The 17,095-nt window shown below is 43.3% G+C and overlaps 1 protein-coding gene across 2 annotated transcripts in view; it reads left to right on the top strand.

Moving 5' to 3' along the window:
• The window catches only part of HNRNPH3 (heterogeneous nuclear ribonucleoprotein H3), a 131,807-nt gene that overhangs the window by 14,892 nt on the left and 99,820 nt on the right, over positions 1-17,095 (top strand). For both annotated transcript variants that reach the window (XM_029609669.1, XM_029609670.1), the window contains exons 2-3: positions 5,789-5,873; positions 16,878-17,033. In XM_029609669.1, coding sequence (XP_029465529.1) covers positions 5,795-5,873; positions 16,878-17,033 — 235 coding nt within the window. In that variant the 5' untranslated portion in view covers positions 5,789-5,794. The remainder of the gene's footprint in view (positions 1-5,788; positions 5,874-16,877; positions 17,034-17,095) is intronic.

Raw genomic sequence — 17,095 nt, 5'->3', positions numbered from 1 at the left:
TTACTGTGACATTTCAAGCCATGTCTTTACTTAAGAAATTGAGTTTTGCAAAAGTTTAAGAATACATATCTGTTTTAGATGCTGCTTTTTGTAGTGGCAGTCATATTTTGAGAATTATAATTACTTTTAATAGCTTTGACAGTAGTATACTGGTTGGTTGTGTTCTATTCATGACCATGCTGGTGATGCCATAAAAAAAAATCTGCCTCCAAATGCTAGATGAAAGGATATACCCATAGGTTTTGGACTGATGTAGCAGAAGGGAAGGAAATTAACCAGTAAGACACAATTTTACCATCTCTTTGCAACATTGAAAAAAAATCTGAGTTGTATAACCCTGAAATACAATTTTGTATATGGTTTTGCAGAAAACTTGACAGCCATTATGCATTGCTTGAAATGAGCTATCTCTAGGTCAGGTACAGGGGATTAGTAGTAGTGAGGATACAACCTTCCATTGCCTCAGGTACAAACTTATGCTTATATTCATCAGTTTGCTATACATTTTGCATGAATAGCATCCATGAAAAAAAGGGGGAGGGGCATGGTTCGAGTAATTTTTGAAGTACCACAATGCATGCTATTTTAGCGCTTCACATATGTATTTTACCACAATGAGCGATACATTTCACACTCGCAGTATTTTCACTACGCAAGCCGTGATGTGCCCAGGCAGGCATTTCCTTGTTTGCTGCTCCTGGCTAGAAAGAGAGAGCACCTCTTTTTAAGGCTCGAGGTGAAGCTTTAGTGATCTAGAGTTTGGGGGGGGTGCAGTTTTACATGCACAGTCAGACGTACGAACAGTACAGTACACTTATTTAAAACTTTTATATACCGACATTCAAATGAATATCACATCAGTTTACATACAACTGAGGTACAAAAAACTTAACAGAATGGAAGGATAATAGTTACATCTAACAGGGAAATCGTAAGGAACAGGGCAAGAGAAGAACGATCAGGGAGAGACGAGTGAGGAGACTAGCGAGGAGGATGACAGATCCTTGTAACAACTTTAAGAGTGCATAATATTACAAACTATATATATGACAGAGTTTATATTATAAACTATATAACAGTTATGTAGCAATAGTTATTGCATTATATTATAGTTACATTATCACAGTTAAGTTACCAGGCTAGCTATATAATAGTTATGTAGCAATAGTTATTACATTATATTACAGTTATGATACAAGGCTAGGTGGTCAGAGGTATGGATGGATTACGTGAATGCTTGTTTGAACAGCCAGGTTTTTTACTTTTTTTTTTTTTTTTTTAAAGTGGTTGTACAGTGTTCCAAACGTAGGTCTGGTGACATCGAATTCCATAACGTAGGACCTGCTATGGAGAGGGCTCATTCTCGGGTGGAGGTGAGCTGTGTGGAATTGTATTGGGGGGGGGGGGGGTAGCCAGGGTACCTAGGTAGGCGGATCTAGTCGGTCTGTTGGAGGTATGAAACTGGAGAGAATCGTTGAGCCAGTGAATCTCATTATTGTGAAGGGTTTTGTGGATAATAGGCTTTTATAAAGGATTCTAGCTGGGATTGGTAGCCAGTGGAGATCTCTGAGGATTGGAGTAATGTGGTCTGATCTGCGAGAGTTGGTGAGAATTCTGGCTGCTGCATTTTGCAGCATTTGCAGTGGTTTGGTAGTGATCGTGGGCAGTCCCAGGAGTAGGGTATTGCAGTAGTCTATCTTTGTGAATAGAGTGGCTTGGAGGACTGTTCGGAAGTCGCTGTGGTGTAAGAAGGGTCTTAATTTCTTCAGTATGTGTAGTTTATAGAAACAGTCCTTTGTTATGTTGGTTATATGTTTTTGGAGATTGAGGTGATTATCCAGGGTGACTCCTAGATCTCTTACATGTTGTGAGAAGGAATGGGGGAGATGAGGAGATGGGGAAATGTGGCGGCCTGGGAGATGCAGAGTAATTCCGTTTATGAGGTGTTTAGGGCAAGGTTAAGGTTAGTGAGAAGACTGTTGATTGAGGTGAGGCATTTATCCCAGGCTTTTAGGGCATTTGTTATGGAATCAGTGACAGGGATGAGTATCTGAACATCATCCGCATAGACATAGTGTGTAAGTCCCAGATCTGCAAGGAGTTGGCATAGTGGTAGTAGGAAAATGTTAAAAAGGGTTGGGGAGAGGGACGAGCCTTGGGGAACCCTATGTGATAACTTGACTGGGTTTGATACATGGTTGCCGATTCTGACTTTGTAGTAGTGATTATCCAGAAAAGATGAAAACCAGCTCAGGGCTGAGCCTGCGATACCAATATCAGAAAGGCGGTTGATTAGGATTTTATGGTTGACGGTATCTAAGGCTGCAGAGATGTCTAGCATGGCCAGAATGTATGTTTGGCCTTTATCTAGCCCTTTGAGAATTGTCTCGGTGCGAGAGATTAACAAGGTTTCCGTGTTAAAGAATTTTCGGAAACCGAATTGAGAGGGGAATAACAGGTTGTGATTTTCAAGGTGTTCTATGAGCTGAGCATTGACTAACCTTTCCATGAGTTTTGCTATGAATGATAAGTTGGATATTGGTCTGTAATTGGCAGGAACTGCGGGGTCCAGATTGGGTTTCTTCAAGATGGGTTTGAGAGTAGCTTGTTTCAGTTCAGCGGGGACCAGACCTAGGGTAAGGGATCAGTTGTTAATTTCGGATATAGATTTGGCTATGGTGTCCGGAATAGCAAGGAGCGATTTTGTAGGGATGGAGTCTTCTGAGTGGGTGGAGGGTTTCATTTTCTTTAGAAGTCTTATCTCTGAAGTGGAGGTGAGTTCGAAGGAGATGAGTGTTATTGGGGGTCTTTTGGGTGGTGAGAGGGGAGGTCAGGGGGGAATTTCGAGATAAGCTTGGTGATTTTGGTGTGGAAAAAATAACTAATTCATTACATTTGTTTTTGGCATCAGTATCTGTGATAGGAGGGGGTGTTGAAATTGTGAGGGATGAGACATAAGCAAAGAACTTTGGCATCGTATTGGTAATTGTGGATATTTTGGGCATAGTAATCTTTTTGTTTTCAGAATAGAAGTTCTGTAGGTGTGAAGGGTGTGTTTGTAGGAAGCCTGAAGGGCAGGGGAGGAATTCTTACGCCTTTTCTTTAGTTTGTAATTGATGTTTAAGAGCTTTAAGTTCGGGAGTGAACCATGTTTTTTTGGGTTAGATGGTCTTTTCTTTGGAGTTACTGGGACAGATTTCATCTGCGATGTGTTTTGTAATGTTCTTCCAGGAGCTGTAGGCCATGTCTTCATTAGTGAGGTCTAGATTCTACAGGTTCTTTGATAGGGATAGGGTCAATTCATCTGAGGAACAAGACTTCCTGTAGTATATAGTATTGTTTTGTTTGTTTGGGCAGAACGCTTTATTTATAGTGAGGACTGATTTTATGAGTGAGTGGTCTGACCATGGTATGGGGGTACAGATGGGGCCTACAGTTGTGAGGAGGTGGGAGTTTGTAAATATCAAGTCGAGGGTGTGGCCGGCTTTGTGGGTAGGACTGGAAATAATTTGTGTGAAGCCCATGGCTGACATAGAGGATAGGAAGGCCTCGCATGAGGGTGGTAGGGGAATGCAGTCAACGTGTAAGTTGAAATCTCCAAGGATGATGGCAGGTATATCATGTCTATCTTATCTGCAATGAATTCGATAAGTGGGGAAGCATTAGTATTGAGGAGGCCTGGAGGGGTATAGACCAGGCAGATTTGAAGCAGCGGTGATTTGGAAAAGCCAACCTCAAATTTATGGGCTATGTTGACTTGGGGAATAAGCTTTAATTCTTTCTTGGCCGCTAATAGGAGGCCGCCCCCTCCTTTTTTTTTTTTTTTTTTTGAGTCTGGGGATGGAGTATATGTCATAAAGGTTGGAAGGGAGTTGATTCAGAAGTACCATTTCAGTCTAACTAAGCCATGTTTCTGTGATAGCACAGATGTCAGGCTGGGTGTTCTGCAGTAGGTCGTTCAGGATGGGGAAACTTTTTTTTTTGTTAAAGATTGGGAGTTGAAGAGAGAGAGAGTTGTGTTAATGGTGAGATCATGATGGTGAGATCTGAGGCTTGTAGTGGGAGGGAGGATGTAGATTTTTTTTCGGAAATAAGGTCGTGGGTTGAGAATGGGGTTGGGGTAGGTAGTCATGTTGTGATGAGGGTAGAGAATATACTGAGTGCTGGGTGGCGTTGATGAGGTAAATAAGAGTGGCAAAGGGAAGAAGTGGTTGGGGTTAGAAGAGATGTAAATAAGATAGAATATACAGTTTGCACTGATGGACCTAAAGCGTTGTGGAGGGGATATTCAGGGTGGACAATGGGGGTAGGTGTGATGGGGTAATGGAAGGTTTGGAGGTAGTTAATAGGGGGTGAGGCCGAAACTTGAGGGGGTACCAGTTAGGATGTGTGTTAAGAGGCTGCACTAAGGGGCGCACCAAGGGATTAGCTCCTTGGTCGCACGACGCCTAGGTTGCAGCCTTACTTTAAGGGCTGGAGGAGCGCCTCCCACAGCCAGTGACCTCACAGGTAGGCCAGGCGAAGGGTTGGAGGCGTGGCCTAGTCAGAAGAGGACGTCTGGGGTCTTGTGTTGCAGTGCGGCCTGCCCTGGACCCCGATGGGTCAGGCGCCAATCGCCAGAGCATGGGCCGTGTCGGGTGTCAAGGCGAGGACGGACGGAGCCGGGTCGAAGAGGAAGGTTGTCGGTCACGGCCTTACTTTAAGGGCTGGAGGAGCGCCTCCCACAGCCGGTGACCTCACAGGTAGGCGTCCCACAGTCGGTGACCTCACAGGTAGATCACCACCAAAACCTCACTTTGAGTACTACTACATGATCTTCATATAGTGGTAAACAGGTTACTAATAAGAGAGCCTTAAAAAGAGTCTCTCGCTCGCTCTCTCTTTGCAGCTTGCGCAGTGAAAATATCGCAGGCACGATAAATTTTCCGTATGTTGCGGTAAAATATCTATTCGTGCATTGCGGTAACATTAGGTACACTCATCTTGTGTACCTTTCCTCATTCCAAATCACATCAAATCTTCACTGATGTGTACTGTGCTGTTTGTATGTCTGAATATGCCTGTAATACTGCAACCCCCCCCCCCCCCCCCCCCAAACTCTAGACCACCACCAAAAGCTCACTTCGAGCTACTGCATGATCTCCTATAATGGTATAGATACATGACTAATGTGTGTGCCACCTCAGGCTCTCGATTCCCTCTCTGCCTGAAATGGGATTCGCAATAAATATCGCAAATCATGTTTCGGGTATATGGCACAACTTAATGCCAGGAAAAAAAGGTGTAGTTATTTCTGGTATTAAAACATGCATTTAATGTTCGTTACGCAATCACATACAATGTTAAACATTCCTCATTTTGATAAACCCCACCCAAACTCCTCCCCTTTGACTAAATTTTTGGAATATGCATACACATCGTGCGATGCAAAAAAATGGATGCGTTATGGCATTATTGTGGCCGTTACCGCCCTAACGCCTGCAATAAGCCCTAATGCATTTTGATGAATGACCTGGTTAGATTGTAAGCCCTCTGGGGATAAGGAAATACCTACAGTACCTGAATGTAGTCCGCTCTGAAGTGCCGAAAGCGGAATATAAAAATCTAAATAAACACTCCTAATGAGGTCTGTTCTTTAACAGTGAGCAAGGAAAATGGTATTTGGATGAACTTTGTGCCGTTAGTCCAACATTTTGTTTTTACAGTGATTTTTCTTGCCTGCCTTGAAGCTTTTGATTGGTAAACATTTTAAGCTAATTGTCGATTAATACTTTTTCTTCTGTTCTAGTAAACAATGTCAGAAGGGCATGTAGTAAGAGTTCGAGGCTTGCCATGGTCTTGCACACAGCAGGAAGTGCTGGAATTTTTTTCAGGTTAGTATATTGCAGAAATGTTAAGCAAATATTTTACTTTTTTTCCCTCAGTTTCTACTTGCTCTTTGTTTTCTCTGTTAGAACTGACTTCTGTTGGTCTGTGTTACCCTGAGTCTATATTTTGCAGCAACCCGGGGTTTTTTCTTTTGTACACAATCCACCCTCATGTCACTAAGGGTTTAATTCAAGCAAGGTCTTCCTCTCTCCCCTCCCTACTGCAGTGACTATTCTTGGTTGGATAGCTGTGCATCAGGGTTTTCCCCCAAAGAATGTAATCATCACTGACTGTCTCTCAAAGGGCTGCAAATTTACCCAGCATCCTCAGCATGCTTGTGTAGTTGAAGGCTCACCTGAGATCCTTTGAATTGAAGCAGTGAGGCAACAGGCTACCCTTGAAATTTTTTTGCAGAATGGTATATGCATGGAAGAACCTCCCAGTGGGACATGGTGGTGTCAAAAGCTGTATGGGAATTCAAGAAAGATGGGTATATACAGGAATAGTTAAGTGAATCAGTGGATCGATTTTTAAATCGCTAAGAGCTATAATTTAAATCATTTCCCACTGTTACTTCACATTTCTTAAACAGTGGTGCAGATCTGATCACTAAAACATGAGATAAATCACTTATGTTAATAGGCAGAGTATTAACTGATCTGTTTCTTTTCAGCCATACACATTTTCTCCCAATAAAGTTTTCATTAGATTCATTCTTGTTCTGCATGAATTTGGAGATTGCGGAATATAAAACATGCAAAATAAACTTTGACACCTTTTGCATTTCCCTGAACGTACCCAGATCAGTCCAGACTCCTGGGTTTTGCCTCCCTTCCAGCAGATAGAGAAAGTTTTGCAGGAAATGCCTCTTAACCTGGTGTGGCACAGGGAGGAGGATTTAGATCCCCGTGATGGGGGATGATCAGAATTATCTGGATAAGCTATAATAGCAATGTTGGGCACCAGAAAACCTAAAACTGTTTTGCCACAAACTTTTGTTTGTAATCACTCTCATGCTTCGCGGATGAGAGTCCAACAATAGTCACAGCATGGAGGGGTTCCACATCAAAGTGACTGTCCATCACAGCTTGAATTTGTGGGCCAACGAAAACACCTTCTTTTATCTTTGCGTCACTTATGTGTGGAAATATTTGCCGCAAATAATCAAAGGCTTTATTTTGCTTGTTCATTGCCTTAACGAAGTTTTTCATCAGCCCAAGTTGAATGTGAAAAGGTGGAAGAAATATCTATCTTGGATCCACCAATGGGTTGTGCGCAGCATTCTTCTGCCCTGGAACCAACTTCTTGTGGAGAGGCCAGACTTTTCTGATGTAATGCGAATCTCTTGCTCGACTGTCCCACTGTCAAAGGAAGCAACAATTCTTGGTGTAACCAAGTTGCAGACCCAGTAGAATTGCAACTACCTTGAGATCACCACATAAATTCCAGTTGTACCTAGAGTACTCAGTGTGGTTCAGTAGCTGCATGTTCTCATGTTTTTCATATGAATAGCATGTCCGACAGGAGAGAACAGCCTGGACCGTTTAACAACCGCAGACAGCGGACTGTGACGGGCAGTGTTATCCAGTGTGCTAGATCAGAAAACCATATCCACTGGGGAGTGAAATGGAAGGGATGCTATAACAGGTGAAAATAAGCCATCACCTCTATTCCATACCTTTTGTTTTTCCCCTTAAGTGCTTGGGACTCCCAAATAAGGCTAATTCAGCCTGCTTATTTACGGAAAAAGGTAGGTTTGCTAACCGTAAATAGTGTTTTCAGTAGATAAGATGAACTTGCCTTGCGTTCTCTCCCTCCTCACTGTACATGTTTTCTGCTTCTATATACTAGCTTTTTTACTAATTGAGGAGAATGACACGCTGTGTGCAAGAAGTGCTGAATAGGTGCAGCACAACAAAACTTTTCAATTTTGGAGAAGATGTCTGCTAGAGTGCACTTTCACTGATATCCAAATAGCAGGGCTAATTCATCCTATCTATGGAAAACACAGTTTATGGTAAGCAAACTTGCCTTTCTAGAGCCGCAGCTGTTCTCTCCTTTACCTTATGATACTTTTATTTCCCTTTTTTCTTTTCTCCTTGGTCTGTAAGCTGCATGGCGGGCCTTAGGCACTGTGCAATCTGGCAGTCTCTTCACATTAAAAAAATAAATAAATAATGCACCTGCAGGTCATTTGTGTTCTCTCCTTGCTCCCTGTTTTTGTACCTTTATCTGGTGCTGGCAGGACTGACTGAGTGCAGTCCATGTAGGCTGCTGAGCCTGGGTACTCTTCTGAGTTCTTTCCGGGCAGGAGTTCCATATTTCACAGATCGATTGGCATCAATGGAGGTCAGAAAGGGAAGATATCGAGGACCATATCACTTCTCTGGGTGGGGGGAGAGCTCAGCCTTCCCTTCTGTTTGCATGTGATGACAGTGCAGTCTCCTTGGGGGGGGGGGGAGTGAGCTAGAAGCCTGGGCAAGCAGCTTACTGCCGCATCTTCTGTGCCATGCCCAGTAATGGTTACCCATGCTCATCTTTGACCAGCACACCGTTGATCTGATGCATCAATGTCAGGACTGCGTTGGGGCACCAGGATTGCCATGGAGCCACCATGGTGACCCTTGATGCTGTTGAGATGCCAGGTCACCTACGATATCATTGAGGTGCATGGCCATCCTCTATACCGTAAGCGCCTTCTGTGGCATAGTCATTGGTGGGCATGGAGTCTCGATGCACCAGCGTTATTGACACCTTGGACCTCTTGTGGCAGAGTAGCAGTACCAACTTCCAATGTCGAGGTCTGACATTGACCGCCATGGTTTCCCTTGATGCCATCGGGGCCGACCTCAATGTCTATGCCATCAATGCCGCAGTGCACTCGATCACACTTGATTCCATCGTGGTGCATGGCCTCGATGCCATTGTAATGTGGAGCTGCCCTGATACCATCAGCGCATTCAATGCCATTGGGATCAGAGCACCATAGAGGCCATTGGGCATGTTGGCCACTGATGCCTTTTGTGGCTGCTCTTGACTATCGAGTACCACCAACGAGGTGCTGGGATTGCCATTGAGCGCCCTGGTTGTCTTGAGGCCTTGTCCACTAGGGCTCTTGAGAGCTGTCAAGTATCATTGAAGTCCTTGGGCTACAGGGAGTTCGGCCTTGAGTGGATTGAGTGCTGGGGGTGCCATCTACTCAAAGCACCTTGATATATGCAGAGGCATCCAGGGGTAGTGGTCCAGGACACTGAGACCATTGGGATCAAGGGGCATTGGAGGCCCCAACTGGATTTGTGTAGTAGTGAGGCTATCGTCAGCCATAGCTGTTGGCAAGAGATGCCATTGTGTTCACAGCATCAGTGCTCTGACAGATAGGTGAGCCAACGGGAACAGTCGATGGCGCTGGCAGTCATCTGCTCCTTTGAGCATCAATGAGCTGTGTAGGGGCTGCAGAGCCTCTGCCTGCAGGTGCCTCTGGCATCCTTGGTACCACCAGTCAATCGATGGCTTTGGGCACAAGGGGGGATCTTTATACCATTGGGTAGTCAAGGCCCGCGGGTGCCAGAGATCGCACTATATACTGTCAAACTGATCCTCGTTTGGTGCCTTTGATGTGACCTTGCATTGGTGAGTGAGAGCACTATGGGTCTTACAGGCACTGTGGCCATGGTATGTACCAGTGGATGTGGTTGTGTACAGTCTCTTAGAGCGTTATCAGGTACAGGCGGGGCGATGCCATAGAACGCCACCCATCACCACGCATACCCAGTGCGCACCAGTGTTACTGGAGACATAGTCTCACTGTTCCTGTCCACTCCACAGTGAGTTACTATGACAGTGGAGTGCTGCATGTGTGTTCTGGTATGGGAAGGCATCTACTCGGTGCCTTGTGCAATGGCAGGCTGTGTTCACTGTCTGTGCAGTTCTCAGCCAAGCTGGGGTTCTGCCATTGGCGCGTCATGGTTTCGGCTTCATCAGTTCTGCACCGCAAAGTGCTGGGGAGCACTGGCAGGGAAGGTGTCCTCACACAATGTGATTGACCTTTTGGCAGCTCATAGCCACCTACTCTAGCAAGTGGAGTCCAATGTATGAGTACTGGTTATTGTGTTTTTACAGCGGAGGGCTTTTTTCCAGTTGTCCTCTGCTGTATAGGTGTGTCTGTGTACGTGTTTCCCTCATGGCGAGCACAACAGGTTGTATGCCGCAGCCACAGGACTGACCTAGGACTAGGTTCCTGATCAAACCCTAAAGAGAGTAGAATCGGGGAAGAAAGTAACCCCTTTTGTGGGGAAGCTCCTGAGGCTCCGTCCCTGGCATGTTTATCTCTGAACCAGAGCCTCAATTGTTCAAGTCTGTTCATCTCCTGGGAGGCCATATCTTGGGGCACAGCAGCAGCAGTTGTTGGGCTGTTTGTTTTTTTGCTGGGGCTTCTCAGATTGATTACTGTGGTGGCCTACTCCTGAGTATAACTGCTGGTGGTGGATTGGTTGCTTCTGAACTTGAGTCACTGTAATTCATCTCTCAATTGCAGAGTTGAAAGATTGTTTTGAGATTGGGAGGCCCTGATTCCCATTTCTCCTCTCCCTCAGGAAGGGGAGAATTGACTGGGTTCCAGGGCAGCTGTTCCCCCTCTGGCACCCAATTGTCCATTCCTACAAGGGGAATCCCTCGTTCTCTTTTCCCGGGGAAGGGATGTCACCGCTTCTGATTGGCGGTTGCTCTCAATTCCTTACGTGCTCCCAGAGTTGGTTGAGTGGTAGTGCCCTCCTTAGGTTGTTCTAAGGCACAGCAAGTCTTTCGCAGGGAAGCCTTTTCGAGTAGCTCCCAGGTGAATCTTAAGTGTTTCTGACATAGAGGCAAAAACTCATAATAAAAACTTTTTAAAAATATATCCAAAGCAAGAAACCTGTGAGGGAGTCGGTTGGACCATTAGATGACAGAGGGGTTAAAGGGGCTCTTTGGGAAGATAAGGCCATTGCAGAAAGACAAAATGAATTCTTTGCCTCCGTGTTTACTAATGAGGATGTTGGGGAGATACCAGTTCCGGAGATGGTTTTCAGGGGTGATGAGTCAGACGAACTGAACAAAATCACTGTGAACCTGGAAGATATAGTAGGCCAGATTGACAAACTAAAGAGCAAATCACCTGGACCGGATGGTATGCATCCTAGGGTTCTGAAGGAACTAAAAAATGAAATTTCTGATCTATTAGTCAAAATTTGTAACCTATCATTAAAATCCATCCATTATACCTGAAGACTGGAGGGTGGCCAATGTACCCCAATATTTAAAAAAGGCTCTAGGGGCGATCCGGGTAACTATAGACCAGTGAGCCTGACTTCAGTGCCGGGAAAAATAGTGGAAACTATTCTCAAGATCAAAATCGTAGAGCATATAGAAAGACATGATTTAATGGGACACAGTCAACATGGATTTACCCAAGGGAAGTCTTGCTTAACAAGTCTGCTTCATTTTTTTTGAAGGGGTTAATAATCATGTGGATAAAGGTGAACTGGTAGATGTAGTGATTTGGATTTTCAGAAGTTGTTTGACAAAGTCCCTCATGAGAGGCTTCTACAAAAACTAAAAAATCATGGGATAGGAAGTGATGTCCTTTCATGGATTACAAACTGGTTAAAAGACAGGAAACAGAGTAGGATTAAATAGTCAATTTTCTCAGTGGAAAAGGGTAAATAGTGGAGTGCCTCAGGGATCTGTACTTGGACCGGTGCTTTTCAATATATATATAAATGATCTGGAAAGGAATACGACGAGTGAGGTTATCAAATTTGCGGATGATACAAAACTATTCAGAGTAGTTAAATCACAAGCAGACTGTGATACATTACACATGGTCAGAATTTACCTTGGTCACAGAAAATACTATACAAACCATCATTAGAAAACAAAACCCCTCCAACTCCCCTAATAACTCTTGTTATGGTACTTTCTTTAAAGCATTAGGCCCACATGCTAGCAATTTCTTAGCTCAATTAGTGAACCAATCTTTAGAAACTGGCTCCTTTCCATCTTCTCTCAAAAAAACCTCCATGCTTCCCATCATAAAAAACAAGTCTAAGGAAGATTTCGACCTTAGTAATTTCAGACCTATTGCCACATTAACATCCTTAGCTAAGTTAATTGAATCAGCAGTATTATCCCAACTATCAGACTATCTATCAGAAAATGACATATTACACACAAATCAACATGGATTTCGCAAAGGTCACTCCACTGAAACCCTTCTTCTGACTTCCTTTGACTCTATATTCCGGGCTTTTGACTCTTACACGGATCACATCATTGTTTTCTTGGATATATCAGCAGCTTTCGATACCATTGACCACCAAATTCTTATTTCCATTCTTAAATCTATAGGTATTACAGGTACTGTATTACAATGGTTCATCTCATTTCTATCTGACTGTATTCAACAAGTCAATATAAATAACTACTCCTCCGATCCATACTCCATTGCATCAGGTGTTCCACAGGGTTCCTCTTTATCTCCTATTCTTTTTAATATCTATTTGTTACCTCTCTGCCGCATATTAGCCTCATTAAACATAAAATTCAAAATCTATGCTGACGATATACAGTTCATGGTACCATATGGACCCATACATTATCTTTAGTATCACTATATCTCACAACTATTGACACTTGGCTTTCTCATAATCGCTTGAAATTAAATAAAAAAAAACCAGAAATAGTTCATCTCTCATCAATCACTGATTCATCTATTGGCCCCCCTCCTCAACTTATATTCAATGGAATAACCATTCCCATATCAAAATCTGCAAAAAACTTAGGCATAACCATCAACACAGACCTCTCATTAAAACGGCACATATCCATGATAACTAGGAACTCTTTTTATAAACTTCAACTCTTAAAATGGTTACGTCCTTTACTTTTCTTCCATGACTATCGGACTATTCTTCAATCACTCATCTTTTCCGGACTGGATTATTGTAATTCTCTATATATAGGTCTTCCAGAAAACACACTTCACTCACTCCAACTAATTCAAAATGTAGCAGCACGTATCCTAACAAATTCTTCAATAAAAAAATCACATTACTCCAATACTTCAATCCTTACATTGGTTACCAGTCAAATACAGAATACAATTCAAAATTTTATCCATTATACACTCTCTCATTTATACTCCCAATTCGGTTACTCTATGCTCCATTCTTCGAATATACAAACCAACCAGACATTTAAGGTCACTGGAAAAAAATCTTCTAGACATTCCCTCACCTCGACAAGCCCGCCTCAATATTACTAGAAAAAGAGCCTTTTCAGTCATAGGTCCCATTCTGTGGAATGCATTACCAGACTCCATCAGATCCATATCCAACTCCAAACACTTCAAAAAATCTTTAAAAACTCACTTATTTCAAACTGCATTTCATATACCACCTACCAAATAATCACATTACATTCCCAGAATACCCACAAATTTAGTTTGGCACCAGATTCTTTTTTACCTAATTACTGATTTGTTTGTTACCTATTTTATTTTAAACAATTTATTATTTTATATTAATGAGAATTTTTGTAATTTATATTCTCTATAAGTTAATTTACTCTTAATCTTCTGTCTTTTTATTATTTTATTTTATTTCTATTTTATTTGAATACATGTAAACCGTTTTGACTAAACACTGTTTGTAAAGACGGTATAGAAATACTTTTAAATAAATAAATAAATACAGGAGGTCCTTGCAAGACTGGAAGATTGGTCATCCAAATGGCAGATGAAATTTAATGTAGACAAGTGCAAGGTGTTGCATATAGGGAAAAATAACCCTTGCTGTAGTTACACGATGTTAGGTTCCATATTAGGAGCTACCACCCAGGAAAAAGATCTAGGCATCATAGTGGATAATACTTTAAAATCGTCAGCTCAGTGTGCTGCAGCAGTCAAAAAAGCAAATAGAATGTTAGGAATTATTAGGAAGGGAATGGTTAATAGAACGGAAAATGTCATAATGCCTCTGTATCGCTCCATGGTGAGACCGCACCTTGAATACTGTGTACAATTCTGGTCGCCGCATCTCAAAAAAGATATAGTTGCGATGGAGAAGGTATAGAGAAGGGCAACCAAAATGATAAAGGGGATGGAACAGCTCCCCTATGAGGAAGGGCTGAAGAGGTTAGGGCTGTTCAGCTTGGAGAAGAGATGACTGAGGGGGGGATATGATAGAGGTCTTTAAGATCATGAGAGGTCTTGAACGAATAGATGTGACTCGGTTATTTACACTTTCGAATAATAGAAGGACTAGGGGCATTCCATGAAGTTAGCAAGTAGCACATTTAAGACTAATGGGAGAATATTCTTTTTCACTCAATGCACAATAAAGCTCTGGAATTTGTTGCCAGAGGATGTGGTTAGTGTAGCTGGGTTCAAAATAGGTTTGGATAGGTTCCTGGAGGAGAAGTCCATTAATGGCTATTAATCAATTATACTTAGGGAATAGCCACTGCTATTAATTGCATCAGTAGCATGGGTTCTTCTTTGTGTTTGGGTAATTGCCAAGTTCTTGTGGCCTGGTTTTGGCCTCTGTTGGAAACAGGATGCTGGGCTTGATGGACCCTTGGTCTGACCCATCATGGCAATTTCTTATGTTCTTACAGGAGTCACCTTGATACTGCTGAGCTCAGTGGGTCACTGTGGCCAGTCATTCTCACCTGCGGGACCCTACCTCAGTGAGGAGGGTTCTGGTCTGTCTAACTGCCAAGTATACCTTTTAACCTATTGCCATATCCATGGCTGAGGGAGTTGGGGAAATGAGGAACCCCACAACAAAAGTGCTGCTCTTGGTTGATTTGGCTTGCAAGCTATGCTTCCCCATTATAGAGGGAGTCCTAGTTCATGCAACACTTGTTCCATTACTGGACCGTGTGCTTCCTTGGGAGAAGTATTTGTAATCTGAGGTATTAATACCTAAGCCAGGTGATTGGCAATCTTTTCCAAGATTGTCCTGGTCCTGCCCTGGTACCTTTAGGGTTTTGGGCTGATGAAGAGGTCCTGTACGACAGGAGTTTGCACCCCAACTTCCTGTCTTAGTGGAGTATTTTGGGATTCTTCCCTGGGAAATTTGCTCTGTTTCAGCTGTTCCAAGCAGGCTGAGGACTCCATCTTGGTGGGTAAGTCCATGCTGGAATCAGCAGTGAGTTAATCTCTTGGGATGGAGATATACAGCCTAGCGACTTGTGCTTTCCCAGCAGTCCAGTGTCCTGCCTCCTTGTGTTCTTGCTCCTTTCGACTTCCAGTTGGAATGTTGGGAGGGGAGGAAAAGCTAAGGTATTAATGGTATATCTGTATACCTGTAGGGAAAGATTCACCATGTTTTCCCTATATTTTCACCAGGCTCTGGCCCATACTGTCTTTAGCTCTTCTCCCTTCACTAGGTTGCCCAAGGTGCCTTCCTGCTCACCTGACCTATCCTGAAGACAGGATGGATAGCCCTGCTGTTGACAGGGTTCAGTGTGTGGTGAGCTTCAGGCCTAACTTCTCTCCCTGCTTGGTAGTTTAGCTAGCACCTGATTCAGGGGTTGCCTTCATCCCCTGAAACTCTTGATGCTGTCCTGCATGGTCAGCTAGGTCTGATTCTTTGGCCCCCCTAGGGGTTTCAGTCCCTGCCATTTGTGCTGATGATTCTCCAAGTGTTCCTTGCTTTCTGTCCATTGTGCCTATCAGCCACACATGGACACTCTTCTGCAGAGGCATTCTGTCCTTTGGCTGTTAGTGTACCGCAGTTTCATTTTGGATAGTTTTTCAGGTCCCAATTGGGTTTCCAGTTGTCTTCTAACACTGATGGAAACTGTGATCTTCGTCCAAGAGTTCTCCTGTTTACATCTCTAGCTTTCCTGTACTCGGGAGGTTCTAGACCTACTATCATTGTCAAGGTTTCCTGATCCAAAACCCTGCTTCTAAGGTTTTCTGTGATGCCGAGTATGCTTCTACTCGCACTCGCATCACTCCTCTGCCTCAGATGCCCCAGCTACGCTTGAGGGTTTTGTCTCAATTTATATAGTTTTTCTTCTCCCCCTGTAGGTCGGCTGTCTTACAGGCAAAAGGGAGACAGAATAATGTTTTCAGCATTGTGTGGTTTCCTGCTTTGTTCTTCTCGGACAGTCTATAGCTAGGGATTTACCCATATGTGAGGGCTACCCTCCTGCATGTCCTTGGAGAAAGCAGGTGGGTTTCGTGAGGACAGCAAGATGTTAGTCTTCACGAAACCCACCTGCTTCCCCTGGGAATAGGTATCTTCATTTATTAGCTATATCATGGACTGAGGGACTCTGCCTAGGGGGCAGGAGGATGATTATAGCTGCACATGCTCAGGGCATGTTGAAAGTTCTAGATTGAGATCAGAGTTTCATGCTGGGCTCCATTGATGTCACCCATGTGTGTGGGCTAACATAAGCTGTCTTGGAGAGCATCTGTTACAGGTAAGCACCTCTGCTTTATGCATGCAGACACTGAAATTTTGTTTAGTTTGCCATATTTTTAAAAAATCTTCAGTGTTCATTGTACAACTGCACCTGATAACACACAAGTACCCCCTAATCACTTGGTTCTGTTACATAGAAATGACGGCAGAAAAAGACCAATCAGCCCATCCAGTCTGCCCAGCAAGCTCCCACACTTATTTTCCCATATTTATCTGTTTCACCAACCACCAAGTTCAGGGCCCTTGGTGGTAACTGCTTGATTCAAGTTTCCTGCCATCCCCTGCCACTGTTAGCTTTATACTTCGTGGTAGCATCTGCTTGATTTGCAGTATTACATTGGGCTCCCATGTGTGTGAAGATAAACATGAAACCGCTTTAAGGGCCATATTTTGAATAAAATCTAATGTAGGCAGGCTCCCAGCCCTGGTTCTTATTTGAGCTGGAGGCATAAAGGAGCAGGGGGAAACTGCCAGGTGAAATAGTTTTTTGTCCATTGTTGACAACTTCTTAATACTTCTCAATCTGTATTTTAACAGAATGTAGCATTGTTGATGGGCTCAATGGCATTCGTTTCACCATTTCTAAGGAAGGACGTCCAAGTGGAGAGGCTTTCATTGAGTTGGAGACTGCAGAAGACCTTTCAAAAGCATTGGCAAAAGACCGTAAATATATGGGACATAGATACGTAGAAGGTATTCCTATCTTCTTTTATTTTATAGTTAGCCTTTCTAGACAGAGTACAAAATTACATACA

The sequence above is a fragment of the Rhinatrema bivittatum genome, chromosome 7 (assembly GCF_901001135.1).
Source record: "Rhinatrema bivittatum chromosome 7, aRhiBiv1.1, whole genome shotgun sequence".
In the NCBI taxonomy this organism is placed as follows: Eukaryota; Metazoa; Chordata; class Amphibia; order Gymnophiona; family Rhinatrematidae; genus Rhinatrema; species Rhinatrema bivittatum.
The sequence above is the reverse complement of the archived record's forward strand: the minus strand, read 5'-3'. Positions and strand labels throughout refer to the sequence as shown.